Here is a 13,824-nt window from a genome sequence, read left to right as displayed (position 1 = left end):
CCACACTGCTTTGCAGCGCCTGTGTGAATGCCAGCCATTAGAGGCTGCTTTACTATCGCATGGCTCCTGGCTATCTCTTTATTCCTCAAACACGTCGAGGAGAGCAGGTAACCAGGAATGTTTCACCCGCAGGGCCTCAGCCACACCTGAACTAGAGCAGCCAACTGGCACGTTACCCAGCATGCTTTGCAGGCATTAGCCAGACGCTAACTGATCACTAATAACCATGTGGGTTCCTCAAACGTGTTGTTTATCTACGCACTGCCTTGGCCGCATTCCAGGAACGGGGATGTCGTCGGGAGCAGCACCGGGCGCATTCCATTACAAGGTGTGTGTAGTCTGGTTTGTAGTGCTCGTGTGTGTGTGTGTGTGTGTGTGTGTGTGTGTGTGTGTGTGTGTGTGTGTGTGTGTGTGTGTGTGTGTGTGTGTGTGTGTGTGTGTGTGTGTGTGTGTGTGTGTGTGTGTGTGTGTGTGTGTGTGCGTGCGCGTCCCCCTCACCTCTTCTCGTTGCCGTACGACTTCTGGGCCACCTTTGCGTGGAGGATGAGGACGGTCTGGTCTCCTCGCTCCTTCAGGTAGTTCCTCATCGCTTCTCTGGAGGGAGGGAGCAGAGGGAGGGTGAGCCTCACCCCTTCATCAACTCACTCTGACAGCCTCACGCTGAGGGCACCACCTCACTCTGACAGAGACAGCCTCACGCTGAGGGCACCACCTCAGGCTGACAGAGACAGCCTCACGCTGAGGGCACCACCTCAGGCTGACAGAGACAGCCTCACGCTGAGGGCACCACCTCAGGCTGACAGAGACAGCCTCACGCTGAGGGCACCACCTCAGGCTGACAGAGACAGCCTCACGCTGAGGGCACCACCTCAGGCTGACAGAGACAGCCTCACGCTGAGGGCACCACCTCAGGCTGACAGAGACAGCCTCACGCTGAGGGCACCACCTCAGGCTGACAGAGACAGCCTCACGCTGAGGGCACCACCTCAGGCTGACAGAGACAGCCTCACTCTGACAGAGACAGCCTCCCTCTGACAGAGACAGCCTCACGCTGACAGAGACAGCCTCACGCTGACAGAGACAGCCTCACTCTGACAGAGACAGCCTCACGCTGACAGAGACAGCCTCACTCTGACAGAGACAGTCTCACTCTGACAGCCTCACTCCGGTGTGGACAACATGGACGCCACACTAGAGACATGCAGGCCTGTGCATTAATGTCTGGAGGGAGTCCGCTTGGGAACACAGTCTCTCTCCCTCTCTCTCTCGGTCTCACACACACTGACCCCTGGAACACCCTGGTGTCTCCCGGCCAAAAATGCTGTTCCACAGCTGGGCCCAGTAAAGACAGAGAGAGAGAGAGAGCGATAGAGAGTTAGAGAGAGAAAGAGAGAAAAAGAGGGAGAGAGAGAGCTAGGAGGGCATTCATTAGGGGTCCTGAGGGAGATGACCGAGCAAGAGGTGACGTTAAAGAGAAAGAGAAAGAGAAAGAGAGAATTGGACCCAGAGAACAAGACTAGAAGAGAGAGGGGAAGGAGACAGAGGAAGAGACAGAGAGAGGGACAGAGAGACAGAGTGGGGGGAAAGAGACAGAGATAGAAGAGTGGGGGGAAAGAGACAGAGAGAGAAAGAGAGAGAGAGAGAGAGAGTGGGGGGAAAGAGACAGAGAGAAAGAGAGGGAGAGTGGGGGGAAAGAGACAGAGAGAGAAAGAGAGGGAGAGTGAGGGGAAAGAGACAGAGAGAGAAAGAGAGGGAGAGTGGGGGGAAAGAGACAGAGAGAGAAAGAGAGAGAGAGAGAGAGGGGAAAGAGACAGAGAGAGAAAGAGAGGGAGAGTGGGGGGAAAGAGACAGAGAGAGAAAGAGAGGGAGAGTGGGGGGAAAGAGACAGAGAGAGAAAGAGAGGGAGAGTGGGGGGAAAGAGACAGAGAGAGAAAGAGAGAGAGAGGGGGGAAAGAGACAGAGAGAGAAAGAGAGGGAGAGTGGGGGGAAAGAGACAGAAAGAGAAAGAGAGGGAGAGTGGGGGGAAAGAGACAGAGAGTGAAAGAGAGGGAGAGTGGGGGGAAAGAGACAGAGAGAGAAAGAGAGGGAGAGTGAGGGGAAAGAGACAGAGAGAGAAAGAGAGGGAGAGTGGGGGGAAAGAGACAGAGAGAGAAAGAGAGGGAGAGTGAGGGGAAAGAGACAGAGAGAGAAAGAGAGGGAGAGTGAGGGGAAAGAGAGAGAGAGAAAGAGAGGGAGAGTGGGGGGAAAGAGACAGAGAGAAAGAGAGAGAGAGTGGGGGGAAAGAGACAGAGAGAGAAAGAGAGAGAGAGAGGGGGAAATGAAAACATCAACAGTGCTGAGCTCACCACCTAAGAATCCTCGTCTCATGGTGAAATGTAGCAAGGTCCGCCATCCAATTATTCCTTTCAACGCGGCCAAAACTCACTCACACCCCCCGCCCCCCCATACCATGCACCCCCCCTTCCTGTTACAAGCAGATTCGCTGATTAAGATTTACACACACACACACACACACACACACACAAACACACACACACACACACACGTGCTGCGTAATTGTATGACACACGCTTGCGGTGCCTCAGACACGTTTTGTTATGGAAATCAGGAGGCCTTCTGCCATGAAGAGTAGAGGAAGGGAGAGGGGAGGGGAGGGGAGAGGGGAGGGGGAGAGGAGAGGAGGAGAGGGAAGGGGAGGAGGAGAGGGGGAGAGGGGAGGGGGAGAGGGGAGGAGGAGAGGAGGAGAGGGGAGGGGGAGAGGGGAGGGGAGAGGGGAGGGGGAGAGGGGAGGAGGAGAGGGGAGGGGAGGAGGAGAGGGGAGGAGGAGAGGGGGAGAGGGGAGGGGGAGAGGGGAGGAGGAGAGGGGGAGAGGGGAGGAGGAGAGGGGGAGAGGGGAGGGGGAGAGGAGAGGGGAGGGGAGAGGGGAGGGGAGGGGGGAGGGGAGGGGAGAGAGGAGGGGAGGGGAGGGGAGGGGAGGGGGAGAGGGGAGGAGGAGAGAGGAGATGACAGGGGGATGGAAGGTTAGGGGAGGGTGATTGAAAAGCAAACGATGAGGTGGAGGAGTGACTGGTATGACTGTACTGTGTGTGTGTGTGTGTGTGTGTGTGTGTGTGTGTGTGTGTGTGTGTGTGTGTGTGTGTGTGTGTGATGTGTGTGTGTGTGTGTGTGTGTGTGTGTGTGCTTTTCACCTGTGCGACTAACAGAACAGAACAGATTAAAACCATTTCAGCTCCTATCCTCTGACTCCCTTTCATTTCACACCACGTTCTCACATGCACGCGTACACAAATCTCATCAAAAGGCGATATATATTTCACGTTGACTCAAAACGATCTCCTCCACTGACATAGTCACCCCCGCAGCCATTCCATCTTTTTGCCGTTTCGCCGACAAATCGCAGCAACCAATCTCTTAACTCTCCCAGCTGCCCTTGAACATCCACGTGATTGTGAGTACAGACAGGGTTGGAGGAACACTTGTGTGTGGGTTGCAATTCACAAGTGATTACCAACGATGAGGGCTGGTCATTACTCTGTCCCTCTCCCTCCCTTTGACGGCTCTGAACTCAGCCCCAAGGCTTCCCTTGAACAACTCTGGAGGGTTCAGTTGTATTCAACGGTGACCAGGATGGTCGGCCCTCCCCACAGAGGATACAGATCAACAGGACCCCCATCTCATCATCATCATCATCTCTTGTTTCCTTCTGTTAGTAAAATAAAGAAGCAGTCTGCATCTCAACACACCCTGACCCTGTGGGTCATGCCTCTCTGTTTCCTATCTGACTCCACGTCAACATACCAACGTGGGCTAAGGTTAACGATTACATCAACGCCAGAGCACAGGAGATGTGGATAGTTTCTGAACATGTGGAGCTTTAAGCAGAAGTGAGAGCAGTGGAGACCAGGGCTCAGCTGAACTTCCTTTACAGGAGTAGTAACAAGTATCAACCCTCTCACACCAACCCGCACACACACAAACACAGAACACGGTCAATGTGGTGCCTGAGTCATCGCAATCAAAGCAGGAACTAAGAAAAAACCTCTTTCGGCCATCAGTGAACAAGCGTCTCTACACGCATCGCGGCCTCGACTTCACACAGCCCTCCGTGCGGACGCCGTGTCGGCCAACACACAGCGAATACCAAACACTTAACAAATAAACAGGAAGTTCTGTCTACAGATGGTGTTGGTAACGGTTTACTGGGAAACAAAACCCTTCTGACGACTGAAGACAGGAGCTGGTCCACCTAATCTACGGCGGCTGGTTCCATCGCTATAAAAGGCATGGCTGGGAAGGGGTGTGTGAACCTCCTAATGGTGACCCTCTCATGCTAACTAATAGGGGGGGTGTTAATGAGGATATTTGGCAGTGCAGTTGCACTATGTTAGACAATACATACAGCTAATTAACACACACACACACACACACACACACACACACACAGGGACAAATCTCACACACCAGCACACACACTTCCTGTATTGAACCAGCACCAAGCAGAAGTCTAGGTTCCTTCACACAATAACGCGGCTATTGCGTCATTCTCTGAGAAGATGAGAACCCATTAAAGATGTTTGGGTGGGTTTTATGCTGAAATAACTCATTTCTAATTGTTGTTTGATAGCTAGAAAAACAGTAGCATGCGTGAAACGTTTAAAATGACAGAACACTACAGTTCCTAAAACCATCTCCAATCCATTCTTGATGCATCATAAACCAGAAGGAGAAAAAGACAGTGAGAGAACGGAGGAGGGAGGGAAGGGGAGGGAAGGGGAGACACGGAGAGCGACCCAAAAAGCGGTAGGCAATGTTTACACCACACACTCAGCAGGGGTCTGCAGCTTCTGCTTCCACCTCACACTGCAGTTTTCTTTTGCTTATTTTTGCGCAGTGAGATGATTTTTTAAAAGGCTTATTAATGCGAGCAACACCCACAACACAAGCACGCAGTCGGTGAAGGGAGGGAGACGGCACGCACCCAAAAACAAACGGGACAGAAATAAGAAAAGCCCAGACAGGCTTCCAGACAGAAAGGCAGACATTTAACAGTGTGGGGTCACTTACTGTGTATGTGCGTGTGCACGTGCCCATGTATCTCTGTGTGCGCGCATGTATGGGAGCTGAGCAAGACTACAGATGCACTGGAGCAGACAGTCACCAGCCTGCTACATCTGTCACAGTGTCACGCACGCAGCCCACACACACACACACACACACACACACACACACACACACACACACACACACACACACACACACACACATCAAGATGCTAACACTGTACCCTTGAGCGCATTCAGATTCAAGCTAGCACACCCAGCCCACCAAGAGGGGCTCAATTAGGAGTGTAAGACGGCGATTAAAGAGTGCGTCCCTATCGCTCCGACAAAAGGGGAAAGACGTAGTTTAACCAGCGCCGGGCCGGGATTAGTGCTGCCACCAACTGTCAGACAGACAGGCTGCCCCCTCCTACAGCAGGGAGACAGGCTGCCCCCACCTACTGCAGGGAGACAGGCTGCCCCCTCCTACGGCAGGGAGACAGGCTGCCCCCTCCTACAGCAGGGAGACAGGCTGCCCCCTCCTACGGCAGGGAGACAGGCTGCCCCCTCCTACGGCAGGGAGACAGTCTGCCCCCACCTACTCTGCAGGGAGACAGGCTACCCCCTGCTACAGCAGGGAGACAGGCTGCCCCCTGCTACAGCAGGGAGACAGGCTGCACCCCCTCCTACAGCAGGGAGACAGGCTGCCCCCTGCTACAGCAGGGAGACAGGCTGCCCCCCCTCCTACAGCAGGGAGACAGGCTGCCCCCCCACCTACAGCAGGGAGACAGGCTGCCCCCCCACCTACAGCAGGGAGACAGGCTGCCCCCCCAGCTACAGCAGGGAGACAGGCTGCCCCCACCTACTGCAGGGAGACAGGCTGCCCCCTGCTACAGCAGGGAGACAGGCTGCCCCCTGCTACAGCAGGGAGACAGGCTGCACCCCCTCCTACAGCAGGGAGACAGGCTGCCCCCTGCTACAGCAGGGAGACAGACTGCACCCCCTCCTACTGCAGGGAGACAGGCTGCCCCCCCACCTACAGCAGGGAGACAGGCTGCCTCCACCTACTGCAGGGAGACAGGCTGCCCCCCCTCCTACAGCAGGGAGACAGGCTGCCCCCCCACCTACAGCAGGGAGACAGGCTGCCCCCCCACCTACAGCAGGGAGACAGGCTGCACCCCCTCCTACAGCAGGGAGACAGGCTGCCCCCCCATCTACAGCAGGGAGACAGGCTGCCCCCCCACCTACAGCAGGGAGACAGGCTGCCCCCCCACCTACAGCAGGGAGACAGGCTGCCCCCACCTACTGCAGGGAGACAGGCTGCCCCCCCACCTACAGCAGGGAGACAGGCTGCCCTGCCTCCTACAGCAGGAGGGAGGGCAGTGCTGAGGGCGGACCCAGCCCCGAGAGGCTCAGTCAACGACCAATAGGAACGCTCAGAGCGCCGTCAGACATCAAGGCTGACAGATGGATGGGGGGGGGGATACCGTTGTGGGATTGGTTTAAATTGGTTGGTGTGGGGACCGCGTACCACGTATTTGCCGTGGTATGGCCTGGTACAGCGGTGAGGCCGCCGGTGTGTCAGACTGGTTGGTTGAAAGTTGAAAGTGGGGAAACACAGACTCACGCGCTAATGGCCGTTACTAGCTTATGAGATGGCTGAGAAGACGAAATGTGTGTGTGTGTGTGTGTGTGTGTGTGTGTGTGTGTGTGTGTGTGTGTGTGTGTGTGTGTGTGTGTGTGTGTGTGTGTGGCTCTGTGTGGTCAGTACTGTCTGTCTCCCTGTCTGTCTGTCTGGCTCCATGGCTTTAACATGACGCTGACCGCTGGAACTAACTATGCACATTTCAAATCATAAAATAAAGAGTTTGGGCGAAACACCAAACCCAACTTTTCCAGACAGGCTGGTCGCTGCCGTGCACGGCATAGAGCTCTGAGGCCAGTGAATGTGCATGTGTGCGCATGTGTGCGTGTGAATGGGTAAATGTGTGTATTCATTTGTATTTGTAAAGTGCTGTGTGTGGGCAGAGGGTCGGAACAGTGGATGAAGCTGATTGGCCCCGAAGGCTCTTCCTCTAGCTGTGAGCTGCCACTAGCTCAACACAGAAGCTAGCAGCGTGGAACCACCGTACTGCCTGCACCTGCTTGGCCAGCCTCGACTGTGTGTGCGTGTGTGTGTGTGTGTGTGTGTGTGTGTGTGTGTGTGTGTGTGTGTGTGTGTGTGTGTGTGTGTGTGTGTGTGTGTGTGTGTGTGTGTGTGTGCCTGCGTGTGCGTCATGTGTTGCTTTCCCCCTGAGAATCCTTCCTAACAGGAAGGCGCTGCGGTTGCCTTCAGCGCACCCTGGAGGACCTCACTGGGCTTTGAGCCGTCTCCAAGTGTGCCCGATCAGAAAAACCAATACAACTGAAAAAGGAACTAATCTGATGACTGAGGTGGAGCACAATCGCACTAACAACAAACAACAACACCGAGGACAAAGCCCCAGAGACACCTGTCAAACACACTGAGGCCCCGTCCACACCGAGCCGAAACGGGCGAAAACGATCCGGTTTCGTTTTATGCGGTTCAGGAATATCTCCGTAAAGACGGTCATTGCAAAACCGCATAGATCTGTAGAAACAATGTAGTACACATTCCAGGCCCATCAGGGGCGCTGCTTCTGCTACAGAAATCCAGAGAAGAAGAGGCGAGCATGCGCATAAAGGCTGCCCGTTGCTTACAAAGACGCCGCGGGCTTAAGAGTCATTGGCTAGAGGGTCGAGGGGTGGGGCGATGACGTCATGGTTTGCGGTGTCAGGCGTCCACACGAATCCTAACAAGGAACCGCATAGGTCCGGATAGATCTGAAACACCTCCGAGGGTGGTTTCAGATCTGTGCGGTTTCGGGCAGCGGATTCGCCGGCTTCGTCTGGACGGAAGGCCGAACCGCACAAAACTTATGCGGTTTCGCCAAAAAAATCGGCTTCGTGTGGATGGGGCCTGAGTCACATTGGCAACAACAAACAAACAAACAAACAAACAAACAAACAAACAGGAACACGTGTTTGTGTCTGTGTGGGTAAACGGTGGGTTAGCATGGCAACGAAGGGCTGGGTGGGGCCCATGGCAGAACATGAATGAACACATTAACCCCGACCCCCAGAAACATGCCCTCTCTCTCGGCCAATCAGCGAGCCCCGTCATCGCCCCCCGCTGGGGTCCACACAAACACACACCCACAGTTACCCGGAAAACACAAGCACACACATGCATACCGCATGTGTGTATCGTGTGTGTGTGGGGTGTGAGCAGTGTGTGTGTCTTGTGCAGTGTGTGTAGTGTTAGCAGTGTGTGTGTCTTGTGCAGTGTGTGCGTCTTGTGCAGTGTGTGTGCGTGTGTACTCACCGTGTTAGGCGCTGTGGCTGAGGACGCTCCCCAAACTTCCTGTAAAGACGAGAGAGAAGACGAGAAACCATGAGAGACGTTACCCACACACACACACGCTCACACACACTCACACACACCTTTCACTAGGTCTTTGACAGCTTGAAATGATGGACCGAAACCGCAGCAAAGGTCTGTGTGTGCATGCGTATGTGTGTGCATGCGTGCGTACTGCTGCAGGCTATTGGGGTTGAGGGTTAAGGTTCTGAACGTCACGCCCTCTCAGAGAGGTTAGCACCATCATTCATGACATCAAAGTCATTTCTAAGTAAAACGATGAAGAAGAAATCGACTCCTTTCTGAAAAGTCAGTTGAGATGGGTCAAGGAGCTCCTCTCCACATCCCCTGACAGAACTCACAATGCTGGTCCCAGCCCTGTTTCCATGGATACCAACAGAGGTTTGGGGGAGCCCGTGAGTCAAAACACCTCGGTTGTGATGGGGGGGGGGGGGGGGGGGAGAGAGCAGTGAGAGAGCGAGGTGGAGGATAAACTAAGGAAGGAAGAAAGAGAAATGTGCTGACTCAGGCTTTGGACCTGAAGGCCCACACCAGCCACCACCTACACATGCTGCCCTACATTTATCCTAGTGTGACCTTCTGCCACTGTGTGTGTGTGTGTGTGTGTGTGTGTGTGTGTGTGTGTGTGTGTGTGTGTGTGTGTGTGTGTGTGTGTGTGTGTGTGTGTGTGTGTGTGTGTGTGTGTGTGTTAGAGGAAGGTGAAATCAGTGACTGACGTCTCAGTGCTCTGCTTTACAGAACTGTCCTCGCTTCAACCACAGCTTCACACAGAGATCTGTGTCAGAATGCAAAGCCTGCCTCCCCATACCATCCAAGGGTTCATTAGGACCGACCCTGGAAGGGAGGGGGGGATGTTTGAAAGGGGGGGGAAAGAGAGGATCAAAAGATTCAAAGAGAGCGAGTATGAAAGAGAGAGAAAGGGATAGAGAGAGGGAGTGGGGGATATAGAGAAGGAGAGAGGGATAAAGAGAGAAGGAGCTGAATGTGGAATAATTATAGAACGGGGGGTCAATCAATAAGGTTCCCATAGTGAAACGCCGATGTCTCTCTCTCAATCTCTCTGAGTCTGCTTGTCTCTCTTCTTCATCTCACTATCTGCATCTCTCTCCTTCCCCTCTCTCTCTCTTTCTGTCTGTTCAGCTCTCCTTCTCCATCTCTCTTTCTCAGTCTGTCTGTATGTCTGTATATCTCTCCTTCTCTGTCTCTCTCCTCCTGTTCATCTCTCCTTCCTCTTCTCCGTCTCTCTGTCTCTCCTCCTGTTCATCGCTCCTTCCTCTTCTCCGTCTGTCTCCGTCTCTCTCTCTCTCTCTCCTCCTGTTCATCTTTCCTTCCTCTTCTCCGTCTCTCTGTCTCTCCTTCTGTTTATCTCTCCATCTGTCTCTCCCTGGGGTGGGGTCGAGTGACGATGATAGTCCACCTACACCACCACTGACCGGTGGGCAACGCACCACATGTAATCAATCCATGCTGAACCACGCACACACACACACACACACACACACACAGACACACAAGCAGACAGGCAAGAAGACTCTGAAGGTGCGTGGTATCACCTCACACCCGAGACTGAACTCTCACGATTATGATTTCTGTGAAAAGCCGCGGGCCGCGACAGGCACCGCCCCCGGCTAGCTCCGGGCTAACATCAACATGGCCGCCACGCCGGGTGGATAAACCGCAGCACGGGTACAGGAGACAAACACAGGAAGCCGCGAGGTGCACCGCCGCTAACACAAGCCCACCACCCCGCCTCGAGCTAACACCTGGCAGCCCCTGCCCTCTGTGCTAGAGTTCACACAGACGCTAAGGTTCAAATAGCTCGTCTACAACCTCGCATCTCCACTGCTGGACTCACTATTTGAAGAGAATACACAACATTTGTATACGTTTGTATTGCCTAACATTCCTATGTGAAAGCCGAAGAAATTGACACGCACGCGATCAGACACAAAACAGCAGTCTAGTCACTCCTAAATTATATTCTAACACACACACACACACACACACACACACACACACGAGAGGAAAAGGAAGCGTGGGCAGAAGAACGGGAGTTAAATTATTCACTCTCTCTCCCTCCCCCCCCTTCCTTCCTCTCCCTCCCTGTTTACTATCACTGATCCTGGGGGGGGCTGGTGCCCTGCTCAGAGACACTCCAGCAGGGGTGGTATCAAACAGGCAGGACCTCAGCGTGGCTCAGAAAGAGCATTCTGATGTGGTGAGCGCTCCTGTGAGAACCCAAAGAGCCGCTCAGAGTGTAGATGATGGGGGACTCCTCCCACTCTGATCATCCATCACTACAGGACATGGAGACGGCTGGAGAACAATGAGGCGCCCGTGGAGGATACACGCTATGTAGCGCTGAGATAAGCCTAACCCAACACAGGACGTGTGCTGCTCAGAGGCCCGCAGGCGCTGATCAGGGCTCATCTGATCCAGCACTAGAGGGAGATATTAGTAGTATTAGCATTGGTAGTATTAATAGATTCTGATGGGGTTCTTCCCAAGAACTAACTACCAAGAAAATAGAGCTTGCTTACTGAGTGTGTGTGTGTGTGTGTGTGTGTGTGTGTGTGTGTGTGTCCCTGCTCATTTTCACACCTTTATACATTCTAGCTCAACCCCTCATGCTAACTGAGGTGTTTTTGCACTTTGCATAAATGCATTCTGGATGAACTTGTCATGTTGCCTGCATGCGTGGGTATGTTTATGCGTGCATGTGTGTGTGTGTCTATACGATTGTGTGTGTGTGTCTATACTGGTGTGTGTGTGTGCATGCGTGTGTGCGCGTGATTCCACCTCATCGACCACATCAACACTAGCTGCTGGTAACGAGTTGATACAGATGCCCGCGAGGTACAGAGAAGAGTCTCAACTTGACGCTGCAGCCCTGCCTTCAGACAGAGGTGGAGAAACACACAACGCTCAGAAAGAACCATGTCAGAAAAGAAAAAGTGTGAGGCCGGGCCGGGCGATCTGCTACACATCTTAAAACATTCTAGGTCTAATTCTATTACCCCGCCGTCTGACAGTTGGGCGATTATAGCGGAAGATTCCCTCTAACCTACAAACGCCATCTGGTCGGGTTCAAGCCAGCAGTAGTGCTCACTCCACACAATGCACCACCTTGCACTCGTAACACACACACACAAGTATCACAGGTAGACACGTCTGCAGACACACACACACACACACACTCCTGGGGAGGAGAGAGCTTTGGCTGTCAGTCACCACAGGATGTAGGCTACAGCTTTGACAGACCAAAACATTGCACCCACACACACACACACACGCAGTAATCCCTGAACTAATTCTCAGAAGCAAAGAATCATTCAGCAACACATTTCTTATTCAAAACAGAAAGACCTCCCTCTCAACAAGATCAGTAAACTGACTGAATGTGTACGTGCATGAATGCTTAACTAAATATTTGACACCATTACTTTGACCTTTACTACTTAAACCTTATGCTGCTGACAACAAAGATGCTCCGGTCTTCTTAAACTCGCTGCACATCGATCGCATCAAATCTTTGTGTCTGTGTGTGTGTCTGTATACGTCCCTGGAGAAATCTCTTTCACAGCGCATCAGGACTCAGACGCAATCATTCATAAGGTCAAGGGTCAAAGGGGGACCCCAGGAGGTCAACTGAGGCAGCAGACTGTGTGTGTGTGTGTGTGTGTGTGTGTGTGTGTGTGTGTGTGTGTGTGTGTGTGTGTGTGTGTGTGTGTGTACTAAGATTACATTACCATTCAAAGGAGGTCTTAACAGGCTCAACGCAAAGCTCCAAGGCCCGAATGCTTTCCTTTCCAACTCTCTTATCTTTACTGTCCGTCCGTTTATCCATCTTTTATGAGAATAAAAATAAATATATATTCATAAAATCAAAGTCTATTCATCAACATCTTTAGTTTGGAAAAGGTCAACCGAGCCGTTTGGTTGGACGGTGGTGCCACAGTACTTCCTGTTCCTGGGGTCTGTGTGTGAAAAGTAAGAAAGCGGTGTCGGCTAATTGGTCGACGGGTTTCCACATAACTGTCACTGTTACACAACGAGGTGGGATCAGCGTGTGTGTGTGTGTGTGTGTGTGTGTGTGTGTGTAAGGGAAATACCCATGGCAGAGAAAACGGTGCGTGTTTGTATTTGCATTTGCATGTATGTGTGTGTATGCTTGCAGCCGGTGTACACTTTGTGTGTGGGTGTGTGCACGGGGGCCTCAGAGATTAGAGCTGCTAGGAGTGTTTGGTTTCATTGCCTGGGGGGCGGCATAACAACCTGAGGCCACGCCTCTACGGGGACAACGCCCGTTGCCACGGTGACACTGAGTGGCGAATGGGGCTGTGTTTTTAGTCACGGGTTTGCTGCGTGCAGGTATTGAACCATAAACGGACCCTCATAAAAACACCATGAAACGGGTTCCTTTGGTCTGATGCACGTACAGAGCGTAGTTACATGATGCTCATCACCTGGAGCGGCATGTGGCTCATGAGGCAGAGCGGGTTGGCTGGTAACCGGAAGGTTGCTGGTTCAATCCCCGGCTCATCCTCGCGTGTCGAGGTGTCCCTGAGCGAGACGCCTCACCCTGACTGCTCCTGACGAGCTGGCTGTCGCCCTGCGTGGTCGACTCCACCATCAGTGTGTGAATGTGTGTATGAATGGGAGAATGTGAGGCGATGTTGTAAAGAGCTTTGAGTGGCCACTGGTTAGAGTAGCGTTGTATAAAAAAAAGAGTCCATTCACCATTACTCCTGGAGCCATTAGCCATTGTCTGACCCTGAATGGATCTGTTGGTTTTGTGTATTCCCTGGTCTTGGGCATCAGATACTCAAATCAAAAGAGGGTTGAGGAATGGTGAGGTGACCTAGTCATCTCCCCGTGGCCCCTGGGCTGGTGCCGGTGGCCCACCGTAAATCACACAGCAGTGCTGGGGGCCGGCGGTCAGGTCATGTGATCAGAGGGGGGAAAACACATGGAGTCACCTTGCGGATGGCGGGTGTGTGTGTGTGTGTGTGTGTGTGTTGGGGGGGGCGAGAGAGCTTCAGTAGTGGGTGGCATGTGAGAGAAAGAGAAAAGAGAGCGAGAGACTGAGAGGACATTTGAGAGCACAAGAGATGTTACCCCTGGCAGTGTTCAGAGAAATACCTCCACTCCCATGTCATCTGTTCTTACACGTACGCACACCAAAAGTTAAGTAGAGTGCTCACATGCCAAGCCTGAGAGAGAGAGAGAGAGAGAATGCATTTCCTTGTGAAATACCGTTTTAATTTAGCTTAAGAGCCAAATATGGAGGTCAGTACTTTAAGTAATGTTAAGTAAAGTAATGTTTAATAGATGATTAATAGA

The 13,824-nt window shown here is 52.9% G+C and overlaps 1 protein-coding gene across 1 annotated transcript in view; it reads right to left on the bottom strand.

Moving 5' to 3' along the window:
* Positions 1–13,824, bottom strand: part of rbpjb (recombination signal binding protein for immunoglobulin kappa J region b) — a 33,417-nt gene that overhangs the window by 7,341 nt on the left and 12,252 nt on the right. Inside the window, exons 2-3 of the mRNA XM_079757692.1 lie at positions 8,425–8,463; positions 499–594 (exon numbers count right to left, since the gene is read on the bottom strand). Coding sequence (XP_079613818.1) covers positions 499–594; positions 8,425–8,463 — 135 coding nt within the window. The remainder of the gene's footprint in view (positions 1–498; positions 595–8,424; positions 8,464–13,824) is intronic.

This window comes from Pollachius pollachius (assembly GCF_949987615.1).
Source record: "Pollachius pollachius genome assembly, chromosome: 20".
NCBI classification, from domain to species: domain Eukaryota; kingdom Metazoa; phylum Chordata; class Actinopteri; order Gadiformes; family Gadidae; genus Pollachius; species Pollachius pollachius.
Note: the sequence above shows the minus strand (reverse complement) of the source record. Positions and strands in the feature narration are given on the sequence as shown.